General features: G+C 40.4%; 1 protein-coding gene across 1 annotated transcript in view; it reads left to right on the forward strand.

Annotated features, from left to right (window-relative positions):
- Positions 1-19,795, forward strand: part of LOC144521905 (neural-cadherin) — a 340,271-nt gene that overhangs the window by 80,174 nt on the left and 240,302 nt on the right. Inside the window, exons 2-4 of the mRNA XM_078256568.1 lie at positions 12,727-12,924; positions 14,874-15,099; positions 18,114-18,318. Coding sequence (XP_078112694.1) covers positions 12,727-12,924; positions 14,874-15,099; positions 18,114-18,318 — 629 coding nt within the window. The remainder of the gene's footprint in view (positions 1-12,726; positions 12,925-14,873; positions 15,100-18,113; positions 18,319-19,795) is intronic.

Consider the following 19,795-nt stretch of genomic DNA (forward strand, 5'->3'; position numbering starts at 1 on the left):
TCATGCGAAAGAAGAGGTGTGATCAAGTTACCAACAAAATGTACAGCGAAAGACCGTCCTGCCAAACTGTATACATTTTAACATCAATATACGCTGCGTTTTTTTCACTCTAAAGCCGCTGAAGCGGCTGCAGCTTAGATCCTGTCGGCTCTCTGCAGCGGACGGGGCTGCTCAGTTCCCCCTGCGACTGACGCACACACACACACACACAAACACACACAATCACACACGGTGTGACCTAAATTGAGGACAGCTACGCTCGTTATTGTAAGTGCAATAAGTTAAAGTCCAATAAGTACTTTAACTACCGTATTAATGTGTGTCACAGCCCATGCCAGGATAGGAAATTAACTAACAATGTAAAAGATCAACAAGCCACTGACTGAATCAAATTTGATTCATTCATGAATTATTTTTTGTCTTAAATCCACCAGTCATTTTCATATTATACCAACATTTGCAGCATCCTGAGCCTTTCTTGGTAACGTTACTAGGAAAACTCAGCCTAGAGTCATTTTATTCTCCCCAAAACAAGTTTACTTTTTATTTTTAAAGAACTATACAAAAGAAAAATCACAACTTTTTTTACGTTTAAGGTATTCTGACTTATTCAAAAGACGGAGCTTTAAGAGTTCCTCTCTTTTTCTTTTAAAGGATACATTTTGTAAGAGCTACACTGAAGTTGGCAGTTTGATAAATGCAAGTTATTTCAATTGATATTCTGTAATATTTCAATCTTCGTGTGCTAAAAAGGCACATAAGTTCCTGTAGATTTCAATACACATTCTCTTGTTTTTGCCAAATAAATGAAAAGCATGTTGAAATGATCAAAATCTCACCTAGCTTTCCTCAGAGATGGTCCCAATAATGTGCTTAAAGTCAAGTCAAATTCAGTTTCTGCATGATTACATGATATAACTATTTTTATATCAATTTGTATTAATACTGTATCCTACATTGTGGATAATTAAGCTAAATATCATATGCTGAAGTATATTTCTGGAGTGTTAAAGATTAAAAGAAAAAATAACAAGAACCATACAGAACCGAAAACCGTGACCCCAAAACCATGATAAAAACTGAACCGTGGGTTTTGTGAACCGTGCCACCCCTAGTTGTCAGGTATATTGAAACTCTAATTCAGAGGCTAAAATACTGGAATAGTTTGTGCTGCATGTTAACACTAAATGAGAGTGAAATGAGGAGTTCCACATTATGCCTTCAGTACTGTCAGCAAAATGTTGAGCAGGAGGGGGAGAGAGAGAGATTGTGAAATGAGGTAGCCAAGAGTTTGAAAGGTGCTGATTGGTGTCATCGGAGGAGAGCAGAGGAGGAGGAGGAGGAGGATGGGGGTGTCTGTGTTTAATTCATCAGCTGTTAACTGAGTCCTTCTTTTTGTCATCCTCAGGCTCTGTCACAGTGTAGGTTACGCAATCAATGCACACTCACTTCTGTGTCGACACACTATGTAATGTCTAGGGCTGCGCGCTACTGGAAAAAACTTTTTTTCTGCGAAATTCATGCGATATGAAAAAATAATAGGGAAATGTTTCTTCTTAAAGGGGAAGGGTCAGCCGGCATCATTAGACGTTGAATATGACAACCGTGTTTTCCTTTTTGTATCAAGCAGCAAAAACGTTGTAGCATTTACATCTCACATCCTTGTGTGACTATTGCAGATGCTAGATCTTCGTTTGATCCCTGTAATGTTGACTCTTACTGTGTACCATACGTCTACTTGAAAAAGCCAAAACTGCCATTTTTTACTGCCAAAAATGGACTTGCATCCGACTCCAGGCTATGGTATAACCCCTTTGCTGGGTCAAGATCTCCCCAACTAACTACATACCTGTGGCCATTCTCTGACACAGGTCCTTGCAAACATCCTGTTTTGGGTTCAAACATTCCAAGCAAAAGCTTACGGTAGCTCTGATTTTAGTGTCGGGGTCCTTTTTTTATTAGCCTACATTGTTGAAAAGATCCGTCAACACTAGAGCAAGTGGGTGGGAGGGGTTTACAGGGTCTAAAACCTGACTCTTGTCTCCTGTAGGTCTTACTCAATGGACTCAATCGCATGCACTTAAACATCCCACCTTTAACCTTCCATATTTCATATTTCTGATATCGTGAATGCAAGCAGAGAGCTACTGCAGTCTACAGCTGCTTGATATGACAGACAGCAATCTGTCCACCCTGCTGCGTCTTGCCCAATCATGTAGATTGTCTGTTGGACAGCAACTGAGCTGTGAAGCAGAACGGAACAGTGTTTTCTAGCTTGCGCCATCAGTTATTACACCCACTATATCTTATAACGTGCAATTCAGGCTTTCATTGAGGTGGAACACATGTCATATAGGCTCATTGAGGCTGATAAAGTTAAACCATGGGACTGTAGATATGATCACGCTGATGTTTGTTCAATTGTTCATTTTTCTGATCAGTTTGATTTTTATAAGTTGTTTGATGCTATAAAAACGGGGTGAAGCGTCATGATTGACAACTGTGATTGACTCGCGATCGGTCAGGGCGGTTGTATGGGCGGGGGAGGTGAAATGTGCTGCAGTGGTAGGGGGTTGGGATATGAGGGGGGAGGTGTAGGAGCAAGGGAGTGAGGGGGGGAGGCAGTGAAGGTGTGGATATACTCGCGATTGACAACGTGCGTTGATATGTGCGTGCTAGTAGGGCACGCGCCGTCTACGGTGGCCCGCGCCCTACTAGCACGCACATATCAACGCATTGATCGTTGCAGTACTCTCCGAAACTCCAGAGGGCGTACAGACAAAATAATCTGTGAATGTGCAAGCCGGATGTTAAGGAAAGCAGCCTGCCTGGCTGTAGTAGTAAACAGTAGTAAAAACATACATGTTAAAACACTGACGTACTGCAAAACGTTACATTTATCTACTCTAATCATTAGCGTGACTGTTGTTATCTCATTTATATCGAAATGACTGTCTGCCTGTAACACTGTGAAGAACACTCTTTACATAAAGCCATTTTTTTAGCTTTGATAAACTCTACAGCAAAATGTTTCTTCTTTTCCCAGTGTGGTGTCTCTCTCTAAATGCATATTTAAGGCAGTTTGACTCCCTGTGGTCTGTACATGGAGAATAACACAGATGTTTGTGCAGACAAACCAGTTCTTCCCAGCCGACCGTGTTGAACTGAAAGCGCAGCGAGTGTAGTTACAAAAATTCAGAGGTGCACGACCACGCGCCACGACAGCTTGCGGGGTCTTCGCGCTGGAAACGTCAGCCGTGGTGACGCCATTTTATGGCGCGCGCCCCTCGCGCCGGGAACACTGCGGCTACCATAAACCTAGCTTAAGGAGGTGTGAGGGGTGGGGGGTGTGGTAGAGGAGGCAGGGGATAGCTGTGAGCTAAACCTGTTAAAGTAACAGTTCAGCCCGTTTGCGCTCTCACGGCCCCCTGATGTTAGTCTTCTTCCACCCCCACACCCGGTGATCTCTTCAAATGTATGTATGATGAGTCCTGGTGACACTATAGTTTCACATTAAACCTCAATCCTGAAAAGGGAACATAACTTCAATTCTAGTCAGATAGTTAATTAAACCAGGATTTGACATATAGCGATGAAACGTATGTATTCCACATATTTATTTCAGTATCCACCCCATTGACTGCTGCTGTCTAAAGCTGCAGACACACAGACCAGACCCTCGGCAGAAAAGGCAGTTGGACTGATCAGCGTCCCCGAGTTTGTCAAAAAAGTGCCTCGGAACACACCAAAGCGACGAGACGTAATACGTCTCCATAACAGCAGGCGGCGCTAATCTGTATTGTCGCCCAAAAATGAAAACCGCCAACTGATTGGATGAACGCATCACGTGGGTCTGGTTTCTCCGGAAATTCAAAGACAGACTGTCATGGCGGCTTGTTCAGAATACGATCTCATATTGTTCACCGACACACAACATTTTAAGCGAGAAATAGGCCGTGCAGTTGCTGAATCTGTCTTCATTTCAGATCAACAATGGTCAGTTTAAAAGATTTTGGTCAGATTTTGAGAGACTCTAGTCACGCTCATTCCGCTCCCCGTTTCCGGGTTAGCACTCTACCAATCAGATGGGTCATTTGAGTCCAACTGCCGGCAGTGCCCGCCCCGCCGATTATACATGTCAAATCGGCCAAAATGAAGGTCGACGGCCCGGAACACACCGAACAGACTCGAGTCACTGACCTCGCAAAACTGTCCAACGGCCAATTATCGGCTCTGCTCTGGTCCTTGTAGGGAGGACGTTTGGGTGGGTCATAAAACACAGGGCTTTCAAGTGGGGAACCAGAGTTTGTGTGCCGGGAGAAGTTAAGGGAAAACACTTTAGACTTTAACCTATGAAAACGGCTGTTTGTGTCATGGTAGTATTACTTAAGGGGACCGGTGTTTTAATTCAAACCACAATCTTTTTTTCTAATCTAAACAAGTCATTTCGGAGCATAAACTAAAGTGTCGTTGCCCCATGACGGTCACCTTTTGTCGGCCAAACTCAACTGCAACAGCCGCTGAATGGACGGTCACCTCGCGGTGCACTGTACCCACATCACAGTCACCTTTTGTCGGCTAAATGTAGCTGTAAAGACGGCTAAACTTGACTTTCATGTGACCGGTTGCACGTGACCGGCCGTCGGTCGCCGTAATTTCGTAGGATATCATACGAATTGTTGTGCATACGTTTTTGCACAATATCATACAAAACCATTCATGAGAATGCGTTGAGGTAAACATAGCATATTATTTAATGCACATTTTCATGGCAAAGTTTTTTTTTATCTTGTTCTCCTAGCTTCACATTGTCAAACTGGTTGGTCTCGGTGTCTTCGTCTCTTAGTCATTTTAAGAAAACCAGAGCTCAGGACATGGGCCCCTAAGAGAGTTGTAATTCAATAAACTGTCTTAGGTGATCAAAATGGGAACTCCCAATGTTTTTTTCCTCTGTGAGTTTATCCAGGCCAGTTGTAAATTGAGGGTTTGACACTCAACTCCATTAGTGCCCTACAAGTCTTGTGAAAGGTCTCTGAAAGAAGTTTCAGCCTACTGTTTAGTACTTTCTTTTATCAAGTAATTCTCCAGCATCATCGGCTACATAGCACTTGTCAGAAGCTTTGTCCAAGCAAAGTTGTGGTTGACGCCCGGGGTGATAATCAGAGTTCCAGTTTGAAGTGTTAAAGGTTATTTTATAGACATGACAGAATAGGAAATGTGAGTAAGCGTAGGAAGAAACAATCATGCTTTTATGTTGTAGAGAGTCCTATTTTAAATAGATATTTATTTGTATGAAGGTTTGCAAAATAGTAATGTTTCGTACATAAAGAACACAAGTCTATACAAGGGTTCAACCATACTGACATTTGAATGGGCAGAAAGAGACAAAGATACCGCTGAGCAAACAGTTCATTAAGAATAGAAGAAATCAGTCTTTAAATTGGAAACCTAGCATCAGAATGTGTGCAAATTTCATTAGGAACATGTTTTTAGTGTTAATGCCTCCTAACGAGCTGGGATTAACAGGTGTGTTGCTTTAGCAAAGCGACTAAACTTCACATTAGAAATACATGTACAACGGTTAGTCTAGGGTTAGCACTATTGGAATTGGATCAGGGAATATCAGCTGATACTATAGACTGACAAATCACAGACAGATGCAAAAACATAACCTCCTTGGTGGATGTAATTATACATTTGGTGTCTGTTTTATACAGTTTTCATCTCCGTTAAAACTGACATTGTTGTTTTTTACGAACTTTTGAACGGTAGTATAACAGACATCCTTCTGGCAAAAGACAGTGCTGGACTAGGCTACATGCAGAAATTATTTTTAGATTATATATATATATATATATATATATATATATATATATATATATATATATATATATATATATATATATATAAAATATTTTTATTTTCATAGAATTAGAGCATAGAGCAGTCAATTCAATTCTGATTCAATCTGATTTCTTTGATTTATGGAGTAATCTTAGTAGAGTCTGTTTATTTCCAGCACTGGCTGTATTAATACTGTATCAACACTTGTTTTTTAAGACGTATAGTTCCTGCTGTTGTGCGATCTTTACCCCACTGAAGCTCACAACAGCAACTCTGTCTCCAGTATGAAACGTTGTACATTTCGCTTCCAGTTGTAAACAAATCATTAACAGGGACACCTTGGCTAGTCATATTGAGCGTGCTTATTTATCTCAAAAGTAAGATCACATTTGCTATAAACCTCATTATTTCCTGACCTAAATCAAGTGTCTTTAGCTTTACTGAAGGGGATTAACGGATCCAACTTTTTTCTAATAGTAATTCACTGCTTCCACTATTTTTTCTCACCACAAACACTGAAAGCTTGAAGGGGAACTTCATCCATTTAACACATCAAAGTCTGTTTACAGGTCTTGCACATAGCGCTGAAATGAGTTATCGACAAAAAAAAAAAAAACATTTAATCTGCAACTATTTGAATCAGCAAATAATAATTTTATTCATTGCTGGTTCCAGCTTCTCTAATATGAGCATTGGATCCTTTTATGTGTCATACATGACAGTACACTTAATATCTTTGGGTTTTGGACAACAAAAAAAGACATATGAAGACACTTTCTTGTGGGAAATTATAAAGCTCCAGATTGTAAAAAGAATGTCATTTTTTTCCAATATATATTGCAACATTTGATTGACAAAACAATTGGTCAAGAAAGTAACAGCACATTAATCGATAAGGAAAATAACTGTTAGTGACTATGTAAGTATTGGTGCATTTCTTTATCAATCTCTGTATCATCTTCAATGATACAAATAGACAGCAGATAGTTTGACTTGTCAAAGACTGATGGCCTATAACTAATAACATTATTAGTTGCATTGAATTGCAGTAATTACTGAAACAGTCATTGCTAAATGTTTAATCAATTAGTTGTCAACTATAAAATTATTGCCAACTATTTTGATATTCAATTCATCTGTATGTATTTTTTTATGAAAAAAACTCTGATTCCAGCTTGTTAAATGTGAATATGTTCTAGTTTCTTCTCTCCTCTGTGACAGTAAACTGAATATCTTTGAGTTGTGGACAAAACAAGACATTTGAGGACGTCATCTTGGGCTTTTTTGGAAACACTGATCGAACATTTTCTGACATTTTACAGACCAAACAACTAATCCATTAATCGAGAAATAATCAACACTGAAAATAATCGTTAGTTACAGCCCTACTAATGTTGCTGTTTCCACCTGTGCTTTTCGTGCAACGGCAATTCAAAATGTCTGCTGTGAAAAAGGCGTTTGATAAGTTGTGAAGTTTTTTTTGGTTTTCAAAAGCAGACATGAGAGAAAAAGTTTGCAAGCCTTTTGCAAAAGAAACATTTTATCCAACCTTAACCACAGTTTGATTTTTGTTGTGATCATAACACAACTAACATGAACGAAAAACAGCAAACACAGCCTACATTATTCATCAGGGGTGCATAGGATTTCTGGACTCCACACATACTGCATGTGCTCTGAGAACAAGATAACAAGAAAGCGCTGCGAGAAAATGAACATGCATTGTAGCGATGTTTGGACTTGCAACCTATTGGAGCAAATGAGGTCATTGGGTATGGAAAAGCCTTCTGTAGCGTTATTAGTAATTGCCGGTCCCACTTTTTCTAGGGATTGCAACATATCATTAGATCCAGTGAGATGCATTAGTGTGAGGGATGGCCGTAGCACCAAGCTCTCCCTATGGTCCTTTACTAGCCACTAATCCACTGATGATCGTTATTAGGGAGGTGTGTGTGTGTGTGTGTGTGTGTGTGTCTGTGTATCTGTCTGTGATGCATGTTGGCACAGTGCTCTGTATATTAGCCCAGTGATTTATTATCTGGCTAATGCTGTCCCTTCTTCCCCAAAGCTGCATTGTCCTTTTGCCAATTCATTCTGAATCGGTTACGACCACTGGGAGGAAGGGACAGAGAAAGAGGGGGAGATACAGAGAGAGTGAGAGAGAGTGAGATCATCAACAAATACATTGGTTGAACCCCGGAGTCAAGTGCAGTGCTATTTTTATGTGGCTGGTTAATCTGACTCTTGCGTCTTCTTTTGATGTCCACTTATGTTTTTCTCTCTAATAGGGATGCACGATATATCGGCAAACATGTCTGTTGCTAAAGACTCTGCTCTCCTCCTAAGAAAGTTCTGTCCACCTTTCATCATTTACAGTCTCGCTACTTGCGTTTGTTATTAAATGCAGAGAATGTAAAACCTAAAGATGGAGAATATTGATCATCTGCACTTGTTATTCAGCCATCAGTAGATAAGCGCAGCACAATTACAGTGATACCATTTTGTTTTCTAACCATTCCATATAAGAATCACCCATTTTCTTTTAACAGGTACCAAAACGTGTGCGTGTGTGTGTGTGTGTGTGTGTGTGTGTGTGTGTGTGTGTGTGTGTGTGTACTGATGAAGTCTCTGTGGGACCTTAGTGTGTCTTACCAGTGTCACTGTGATTGCTGTTTACGACGGGTGCAGACAGTGCAGCACTGATTATAATTACTAGTTTAGATGCAGAGATGGGCTCCTCTCAGTTTATTCTTTATCATATTTCTGTCGTCTGTCCACATGACACACTCAGGAAAGATATGCATGGATATGACAGTTGAATAGAAGACAATTGAATAATACTTGATCGCTTTAACATTGTTAACACATACTATTTCTTTTCTTTTTTTCTTTATTTTTGTTTTTGTTTTGGGTAACAAAATGAATGTTACCTTAAAATGTTTTAATTTGAATCGCAAAAATTGGGAATTCATGCAGGCGTTTTATTTTTAGGTGTCTAAACACCTGTTTTGCTATTGCTTAACCATTTGTTGTACAAAACTCAAAATCTCCACCAGGACTGTTTTCCCACCTTATCGCCTTGTCTTTAACAGCAGGAGTATTCATTATTATGTTGTAGGGCTGTCCCTAACGATTATTTTTGTCATTGATTAATCCAACGATTATTTTTTGGATTAGTCGATTAATCCAACGATTATTTAACTGAACTTTGGAGAATCGGTATTTTTACTTAAGTACTTACATATGGGACCTAACACTTAAAATGGCTATGACATGGATTTATTTCATCACTGGAGTAATATGCAGTTAAGATAATCACTGGCAAATGTATTTTTGCATCAGTGTGTGGCAAGGAAAATAATTGAAACGCAGGGCTCCAGCCTACGTAAGTGTCCTGAAGTTTATACTTGTGCGCTGGTGTGTGGCTCCATCTCTTTAAAGGTGCAGCAAGTGATTCTGCACAAAGATTGTTGATATTTGAACTCAACTGCCAAACAAATACAACACCCCCCCTCCTTCAGAAGCTCCGCCCCCCAGATTCACGGACAGAGAACTACTGGCAGGCACATTCAAATGCTGCTTCTCCCCCTCCCGCCCCTACCATCAACTGTCGCTGCCTGTTGCCAATTGGCCTGAACAGTGTTTTGTGGCTCTTGCACTCCTTTCAGTTTGTTTTCCATTTTATTAACACCGGATTTTTTTTTTTTTAACCCACACAGAGAGCTAGGTGACAAAAAGTGTATTAAATTAACATCAATTACTATACCTTTGAAGAATATAGCAGGGCTGGCGTGTGTATGTGTGCGTGGGGAGTGTGTGGTAGAGAGCGTGACGTGATTATCTTTGGAGCGAGCAGCGACTCTAGAGTCATAGTGAGTGTCTCCCTTGTGCTTTCTGACCATGGTGGGAAATGGAGCAGGAGAACCAGGAAATGACTAGGGGGAAATGCGACGCTACCAAGCCACGGCCGAGCGACGTGCGTCGGCGCGACGTGATTTTTCAAAAGGTGCACGTCAGGCTACGCTGTACGGTCGGCGTAGGGTCGGTGTCTCCACGTACCTAGGTACGTAGCCACGGCGTAGATTTAACACAGAAGCATAAATCACGCTTTAGATGACCATTGGCGATGTTTTTCAGCTGCAGCTTCTTCAGACGAATCCACGCTTACGGGCGCTGCCATCTTCCTCCTATACCGACCTCCGACGCATCGACGAACGTTATGCAAATCAACGTATTTTTGTAATCGATTACGTCGATGACTCGTCCGAGCCCTATTATGTTCTGCACCGATGTTTTGCTTTGTGTAGTAGGCAGCCAATCCAGAGCACTCCAGATTGTATATGGCTGCAACCAATGATTATTTGTATTGGCAATTAATCCAAACTCCTATTCTGGATGGATTAATTATTGGTGTAATCAATCGATTGTCAAAAGATTGTGAAAAAATGTCCATCACAATTTCTAATCCAGTCCAGTCTTCAAATGGAAAAAAAAACAAACACGTTTGGCGAATCATTGGTCCTAAATTGCCAAGATAATGCACACTCCATTCCAGTTGTTGACTTGATGCCTGTTTGTTTTGTTGCCAAGAGGCAAAAAAAAACCATAGGCCAAAACTAAAGAAGAAGAGGAGGAAGCATAATGACATGGAAGCACCTGGTGCAGGCTCTGCCGCCATGGTAACAGCTGCCCTGACGACAGTGGTGATGAAGATAACGTTACACACTTTTGGCCATAAAGTTCATAATCAAAGTTTTTTTTAACTTTTACTTCTAACACTTAAGTACATTTAATATCAGAAAATTACTTGTGATACTTGCGTACAGTAAATATCAGATACTTCAGACTTTTACTCAAGTGATATTCTAAAAGGAGACTTTAACTCCTACCAAAGTCATTTTCTGGTAAGATACTTGTACTTTTACTCAAGTATTGCTTTCTAGTACTTTGTACAAGACTTATATATGACAATGCTCACATGAAAGAAGCTAGTAACAGCGAATGTTTGTTAAAAAGTTTAAACTATTTATCGATTATTAAAATAGTTTTCATTTTTCCGTTGATTAGTCAATAAGAAAAGAGTCAGTCATTTTAGCTTTAAGACTCATTTAGTGTTGTTTGAAGCAAAGGTTTGGTTGTCTCCAGGGATGTATTACTTTGACTTATTATTCCTGACAAGTACCTGCACAACAGTAGGTTTTAGACCTATGCAAACCGCTCCCTTCCTCTTCTTGTTGCCACTAGTTTGTTTTCATATAGTATATATTTTTGAGCTCGCAGCTACCTTAACCACCCGCTGGAATGATAGTCTGGGCAACACAGCTGGTTGGAGTAAAACAGTAGTCACATGGTTTGCTCTGCTGGAAATGTCTTTGGGCTGACAGAGAAGAACAGAGTGGTGCTTTGCACAGAGACAAACAACTCTCAAAGACAAAAAAGGGAGAAAAAAAACAAAAAACTTTAGTAACATTGGAGGGAAAATTAACACAGCTAGCACAACCTCATTCACTTTCTGTCTACATCTGTCACCAAGCCATTCAGTGTGTCTGTACGTGACGAAGGTGCTTGAAACGTTCTTCGGCTACACTTTACTTGAAGGTATCTACATAAGAGTGACATGATATTGTCAGTCATGAACTTGTCATAAACATTATAAACAAGTCATAAACGTTTCACATAACACTTCTTTTAGTAAGTGTCATTCGGTTTTTGTCATGACAAGTTGTGGTTAGGGTTAGTGTTCATGACTGTGTCATGACAGTGTCATGTGTTCATGACAGTTTCATGTGTTCACGACAGTGTCATGTCACTTTTATGTAGATACCTTCAAGTAAAGTGTTACCCATTCTTCTAAGATAAACTAAAAGAAACAAATAATACCAACAGGAACATATACAGCATAGTGTCTTGTTTGTTGTGTGTTTATCATAACCTGTTGTAGTAACTTCCATTTGCTTATGTTGCTAAATGTGGCTAATGCAGCCTGTAGTTTCTTTTTAGCATCTCACATCACACTTTCAGTCACTATGACCACTACTACGGTCAGAAACACTGTGCCAATATATATGAACCTAATATGAACAATGACGTCGCTGACAGCGTGCTTGTCTGCTAATGTTAGCTACCGACCGTTACCTTGAAACCATCCAGCAAATAGATGGTACCGTAGGGTGATTTAATGTCACCGCTCATTTTACACACAGTTTAACAACAAAACTAAACGCTGAGTGAACATTACTAGCTACGTTTTTCATGTTGGTTTTGAGCGGTATGCACCCCCCACTAACCTGGAAAACGGTTTTAAAACAGTAACGTTAATACAGCATGTCGGAGGAATACAGCGTTCTCCTGCAGTGGGGAGTCCGAGGCAGAGGGACCGTCACCGCAGCGTTCGCTAACGTTAGCTTCTTGTCTCAGCTGGGGCCTGATAAACAGTAAATTCATCAAATTCAGTGTCCACAATGCTATTTTCCAATAAACAGTCATATTTCACGGGACCCGCGTGAGTGCGGATTTCATGTCGCGGCTTTCGTCGCTGTTTGTCACTTTGCCTACTTGCCCTGTTGTTTATTTGGTTGCCATGACTTCTCAAGTGATGACGTCCCGTCATTGTTCCAGTTGTTCACCCTAAGGGGAGAGAGAGCGGATGACAGTTCGCTTGAGTTCAGTAGAGCACACAGCTCTGCATATGCGGTGCGCTGCTGCTACATGTATATAGCGGAAACCCTGTTGTGCGTCTGCCCCATTTCTGATACTGTGGCGGCAGAAATTGTACCCTGACAACGCTTTCAAACCTGGTATCTTTACCTGACATTTGGTCTGCCAGTCAGCACGATTAACCCTGTCTAAACTGCCATCTTCTTCGTTTTTTTCCTTTTTCAGGTCCAGAGTGGTACTTGGTCAGAGTGGAGTTGACTGTGACGGATGTAAATGACAACATCCCAGAATGGAGCATGGTTCCTGCTCCCTACCTGGCTGTGGTTTCCCCTGATGCCCCTGCGGGCTCGCTGGTCTACAAGCTCCATGCTCAGGACGGGGATGAAGGTAACAACGGTGAAGTGGAGTACTTCCTGTCTGATGGTAGGTTGTTATTTTTTCCCTCCTGCATTTCCTATCTTTTAACATTTTTATTCAAAAGATGCCTTTCTTTTTAGAATTATTTTCCCAAACTCCTTACCTCGACGTTAAGGTAGGTGCCAGGATCCTGGTGTTGTGCACGCTGTTGTTAAATGTTGAAATAGTCTGTGACAAGCTATACTTAACCCTGTGAAAGGCACCACCACTGGGTTTTAAATGAAAAGCCTTAAGATGTCTGCCTCCGTGCCATGAGGGGTTCAAGTTAGAAAGTACCCTTGCATCCACAACATTTTTAGAGTTTACTAAAGTCCTGAAGACAGTACGTTGATTTATATAAAATGAGGGAATTACATCAATAGTTTGCGTTTTGCAGTTTTTAGATACGTGTTTCATCATACATACAGAGGGAATAAATGTATCATAGTTTTATATTTTGATGCAGAATCAAATCTGTTTCTGTTGCTCCTTGAAACTTGAGCCTCTACTGAGCCAGTAGCAGTTTTTTTCATGCACACGTAGTTATTTTCCAGTGTAATGCAATTAATTTCTCCAGTACGCAAAATAATTGCTTTTCTTATTGTTTGCCATGTAATGATTTCTTCTGCCCATTTTGGAATCTGCTAAACCTCTGTCTATAAATAGACTGTCTTCCAATGTTCCACATGGGACGGACAGAGAATGAGTTCACAATAGAAATGTACAAATACATGAAAAACATAAACATTGTTATTAGTGTCTCGACTAGAATGCAGGATTGGGTGTGAACCGCCTCAATAGGATGCCTTCTATCACACAGTCATAAGTTACATTGCACTTACAAAACTTTGGATAACCTGTTATATTTTCATGAATATTTAACATCCCAGTTCCAGTCTCTCTTTGGTCTTTGCATTCCACATCTCAACAGCTTGGAAAACTGACTGTCCAGTCATTTTTAGCACGTTAGTGGCGCACGCTCAGCATGCATTTACAATATTTTTGACAGCTCTTAAAGGCAGCTGTTTGTATACAGCCTGTTGCCTTGTAGTCCTTTGCACTGCTTGATTCTGAGCTTTAACCTAGGGAGTATCCCTCCTTTCCTCTTGTGCTGAAAGCCTTTTCAACATGAAACCACAGAAAGAAGTCTGGAAGAAAAGGTTCAAGATCAACCCAGCTTCAACTCGCATCATTACATAATCCTTTGCATCTCTATAGTTTATCTGCTTGTTATTTTGGCGAGATACACCCTACTTACCAATATTTTGTACACATCTATGATCTACTAACATCTACAGCTATCTTAAAACGTCAACCATTACATTTCAGTGTTCTCAATGTTACGTTCAAATTACTTCTTAAGGTATCGTTTGCCTCGCAAACATATTGGGTTATCTATTATACATAAAAGGTTCATTTGGACCTGCATTCGGTTAGCTTTTATTCATTTTGTGTTCTACTGTTATCTCTGTATTGTCTTTATTAAGGTAAATATATTGTCTTTGATCTATTGCTTTTCCATATCTTGGGCAACCAATCCAATAATTGTGTGCAATGATGCATTAAAACCCATGCAGATTCAGGCCTGCCAAATGTTGGAAACTTGGAAATGCGTAATAGAACAAACTGCGTCAGTGTTGGACTGGGAAACCAGCGATATATCTCCAGGGTTCAACAACAATGGTTGTCCGATGGCCCGGGGCAAGTAAAATCCCATGTGGCAAGTAAATACAACAACCCACTTGCCCATTTTTGTGTTTAAAAAATGTTGATGAAACAACTACAGTGTTTTGCGAAGTTTTCCGTAAGTTCGAGTCTAAAGCAGATAAAAGTGGATCATTAAAAAAAATGAGTTGGTGCAAGTAGAACTGCCCAACCAGGCAAGTGAAAAAAAAAACCTTAAAGTTGAACACTGATCTTTAGTAAAAAATTGAAAATGGTACTCCAATTAGCAAACATATTGCTTCTCTCTGCAGGTGGTGATGGTCGTTTTGAAGTGGACAGGAAGAACGGCCATGTACGAACTACAGGCCTTCCCCTGCAGCGGGACAGGGAGTACCTGCTGACAGTGGTGGCTGCCGACCGGCTGGGCAGCCGCAGCGCCCCCGTCGTTGTCTCTGTGGTGGCTGGAGCCCGGCCACCACAGTTCACCAACGCTTCCTTCACCATTGCCATACCGGAAAACACCCCTGAAGGACAGTCGTGAGTTTACACATACAGTACACACACAGGGATGCAAAACTTAAAATCTCTGGAATTACCTTCACAATACCTATGTTGGCTCTGTAACAAAAAATCAAGAATGTTTTTCTTGAATTTCTCCACGAGACATCCACATGAATGGGTTTATACACCTCACAGATTCACACACATCTGTGCACACGTATATTTCTCCTAGACATTGTCTTGCTACCACAGACGTGATCGATAGCTACTCAGATTTATTTACATGGTTTATATGTTTGAAAAGCTGAATACATCATAGACATTTGATCTGCACACATCATTTCTCACATACACACATAATTCATGTTTTACAGACTGCTATGATGTGCAGCACATGAGTAAAAGCACTGATGCAGTGGGCCGTGATGGATGTAATGCATGGTTTTTACACTATTGATATGAGATCGTAGTGTATGAATGTGATATACGATTAAATATGCATGTCACACGTACACATGCCCAGATGCCTTCACACATTAAACTGTGTAGGCCTGTGTGTCCATACACACATATAAGCACACAGCCTCAGGCCTCACTAAAGTGGTACAGTTATGACTAGTGTCCTTGGATTGGTCTCATTATCCTCCTCTTCTTCCTTCTTTCCTCTTTTATTTGACTGACTGTTTGGCAAACCAATAAAGTGGTTATTCCAGTCAGTTGTTTACGTTGATTTCATCAGGGAAACTGTGTAAGGGTTAGAGATTGCATCTAATAAATAACAAACAAAGCCTAAACTCTCCCTCGAAGGTTACTCAGTGCTACTCTGGTGGACACTGTACAGAAATACACTTGACTTTACTATTCTTCTCGACTCTTAACTTCACTTTGCTCTTAGATACTTCAATGTACTCTATTCTTCTCTGTTCTTTTTTCACTGTACGCGACATTAAGATGCTCCATAATGTCTTAGCGATATTTCAATCATTTATGTATGTACGAAGCCCTGCCCTTCTTTGTTCCAGTCCATGTTGCGTTACACATAAATACTCGACTCAAATCTTATCCCTGTTTCACTTAACTATATTTCGCCCAACTCCTCTCTTTTCTCTACTATAATTGAGTCTACTTCATTCTGATCTATTAACGTCCAGTCTATTCTGTATATACAACATTGCTCATTTCCATTTTGATCTTCTGTAGTCAACTCTGGCAACTCTCTACTTTTTGGCCTTTTCCACCTTTTCTCCTCTGCCTCTTTCCTGACAATATGGTTTGGTATCTTTTGTTGAGACAAAGACAGAAATATGCATTCTTTCCGTCATATTTATAAAGCATCATGTATGAATCTGTTTTATAAATCTTAATCATTTTGGAGCTGGGCGCACACACACAATTTTCAGTGAGTATGCCATAAATAGTTTTAGAAACACCCTTAAGTAAAAAAGTCAAATTTATTTATGTAGCGCTTTTTTACAGATACAAAAATTTTAAAAAAGTGCGGAAAGGTCAACCAAAAGCCTGTTCAAAAAAGTATGTCTTGAATAGATTTTTTAAAAGAGTCCACAGAGACGTATTGGAGGAGGCAGAGCGTTCCAAAGTCTCGGTGCTACCGACTGGAAAGCTCGATCACCACGGGTCTTCAGCCTGGTGCGAGTATACATATTAGACCTTAGAGGGAGCCTTTGCATCAAAGGCCAAGTGGCAACGTTTGGACCCGGCGCTGCACTCTTTTGAATATTTATTTTTATTTTCATTTTTGTAAGTGCCTCAACTGATGTCCACCTTACATTTGCAGCAATTACATTAATGCTATAATAGGTTTTCAGCCTATATCCTCATGCTAAAATTGACTGTAAATCCACAATTTAAATCTGATATTTAAAAGATGTGATTCACAATATGCAACATTTATGTTTTGCTGGCCTGCCATTTATTTGGTTGTATAAACTGTAAATAGTTTGCATCCATGATGGTACGAAGCAGAGAGAGCGTGACCGGCGGCTGCTGGTGCCTCCCTGGAGGCAGCCCACCTGTCCCACGGGAGCACCCGGCCCTGGAGAGCTGAACAGCACGGTGTTCACTCTCTGCCCCCTGTTCAGTCGACCTCCTACTGTAGGGGGAGCCCCATTATGAATTTAATAATAGTCATGTTTAAAAGACACTGTGTGTATACGTGAAAAAACAACAACAATCAGTGTAAGTGCCACTGTTGCTTTCTTTAAAGACTTGAATCCAAAAAGTTGCTGTTTGCAAAAGACAGTGGAGACTCAAAGCAGAATCTAGAATAAACGCCTTCCAGGTTCTTCAGTTCAGGTTATGGGAAGCTCCAGGTTGTGGGTCATTATGTTCCCACGGTGGAAAATGCCTATCTGCTGTAGAGAATTCTTCTCCACACCCCTCTACCATACATAAATGTTCGGAAGACATCCCTCCCTAACCATGCAGATATACAGTATACTCTGCTCTCTTCAGTGGTGGAAAAAGTAGTCAGATCATTTAAAGTAGTAAAAAGTACTAACACCACACTGTAAAAAATACTCTGTTACATGTAAAAGTCCTGCATTGAAAATGTTACTTAAGTGAAAGTATGTAAGCATCGTCAGAAAAATGTACTTAAAGTATGAAAACTGAAAGTACTCAGTGCAGAAAAATCCTCACATTTTAGAAACTGAAAATGATCCAAACAATAAACTAAGTGTTTGATGGTCTAATCATTTCAGCTGGAGTTGTAGGCCGATATATTGTTGGGTTTAATTTATAATAAAACATTGTGTTTTGTGTGCAGGAATCTTAATGTGTAAAGCAACTAGTACGTAAAGCTGTCAGATTAATGTAGTGGAGTAAAAAGTACAATATTTCTCTCTGAAATGTAGCGGTTATATATAAGTATAAGTGGCATTAAAAGAAAACTCTCAGGTAAAGCACAAGAACCTCCATTTGTACTTAAGTAGAGTACTTGAGTAAATGTACCTACATTCCGCCACTGGCTCTCTTCTACCCCACCCTGTTCTGCGCATTCAATCAATGGTGTACTCTCCGTGTCTCCCCAGCTTCCTGGTTACACCTGCTGTGTCCTTCCAGAAGAAACCAATCAGCTACAGCCTTCTCATCAATCCCAGCAGTCTCTTCTCCATCTCAGCAGAGACTGGTGACATCAGCCTGACCCGCCCTATCGACTACGAGACCGACCAGCATCGTTACTTGCTATTGGTCCGAGCCAGCGAAGGCATGGACAGCATGAGCAGTGCAGCGGAGGTTTGTTTGTTTTGTATGCACGTAACCTTGTCTCGTTGTGAAAATGGTCGCAGTTTTAAAAATGTTGTTAATGTTTTGTATTAAAACAAAACTACTTGGTCAGGTTTCCGTAAAGATCATGGTTTGGTTAAAAGGTGTGCCTTCAGGTGGCAGACTTAAGTTGTGTACGTAAGTTAAAGGAGAAATCCTGTGCAAAATGAACCTAGGGGTTAATAACACATTTGTACCGAGTCTTCCACGGTAGCATAATGAGGGTCCCTACATGTAAACCGCAGCATTGAGAACTGTACAGACAGTTTATTAAAAAGATAGTTTAGAAAGATATATACGCAGGCGCCATCTTGGGAAAACAGTCATGATCAGTCAAACGACGAACGCCGTGTAACCAGTAACCAGTAACATAGCTCAAGCACGCCGTTCGTCATTCAACTGATCCTGACTGTTTTCCCAGGATGGCGCCCGCATGTATATGTACTGTCGGTACTGTCTTTATAATCTATCTTTTTAATAAACTGTCTGTACACTTGCAAAGTTCTCAATGCTTCGGTTTACATGTAGTGACCCTCATTATGCTACCGTGGAAGTGTGGTGCTATTTTGAGCCTTGTTAGTGGTATAGAAATAACGATTTCTTTTTACTTTACCGACGACTAGCGTTATAAGCTAATTATCGGTTTGCGCTAAAACTGGTCACATTCGATTAGAATGAAAACATATCCCAGAGAACGGTCGACTGGCTACAAATTTGTTATTAACCCCTAGGTTCATTTTGCACCGTATTTCTCCTTTAAGTATGTTACGTGAGTCAACATGTATGTATGTCATTTAAAATAAGTCCACGTGTTGAGTTTTGGTTTCACACAAGATACTAACAGCAGTCTCCTGGGTGAAAGATAGTTTGACCCATCCATCCACGCTGACCTCCTCCCTATGCAGATTTTGATTAGAAACCTACCTGTGATAAGTCAAAAACAAACACAATCCAGGGGAAAATATGTTTTCCTTGATACGTAATAGAGAATGCAGTTTAGTTGTATGGAAACGTCATTTTTAGAAGACAGGGCTGGAGTGTGTGTGATGTGAAATCCAAGTCACATTTCCACTGTCAAATTCAAAGACTTGATGGTCTTCAAAACTCGAAGATTGTTGACAATACAAGGTTGTCTCGTCAAGTCTTACACAGTCCTTACAGCATACTGCAAACGATATCTGACAAGTCTTAAAATGAATGAGTTTTTTTACTAGTGAAATTATTTCATTTCACTTGTTTGTCATGTAGCTCGTCTGACTTTGATCCACTGCATTTGAAGCTATTACTGCTTGGACAGAATTGTACGTAGACCCAGTGCAGTGATTGTTGGCTGGAAGACAGCTTTTGAATTGTGGTGAGCTGTGGTGATTATGATATATCTTTCTGACAATAAAGTAACCACACATGGTCATAAAATCCCAATCTACTCTGAAACATCCTCGATCTT

Source organism: Sander vitreus, chromosome 1 (assembly GCF_031162955.1).
Source record: "Sander vitreus isolate 19-12246 chromosome 1, sanVit1, whole genome shotgun sequence".
NCBI lineage: Eukaryota > Metazoa > Chordata > Actinopteri > Perciformes > Percidae > Sander > Sander vitreus.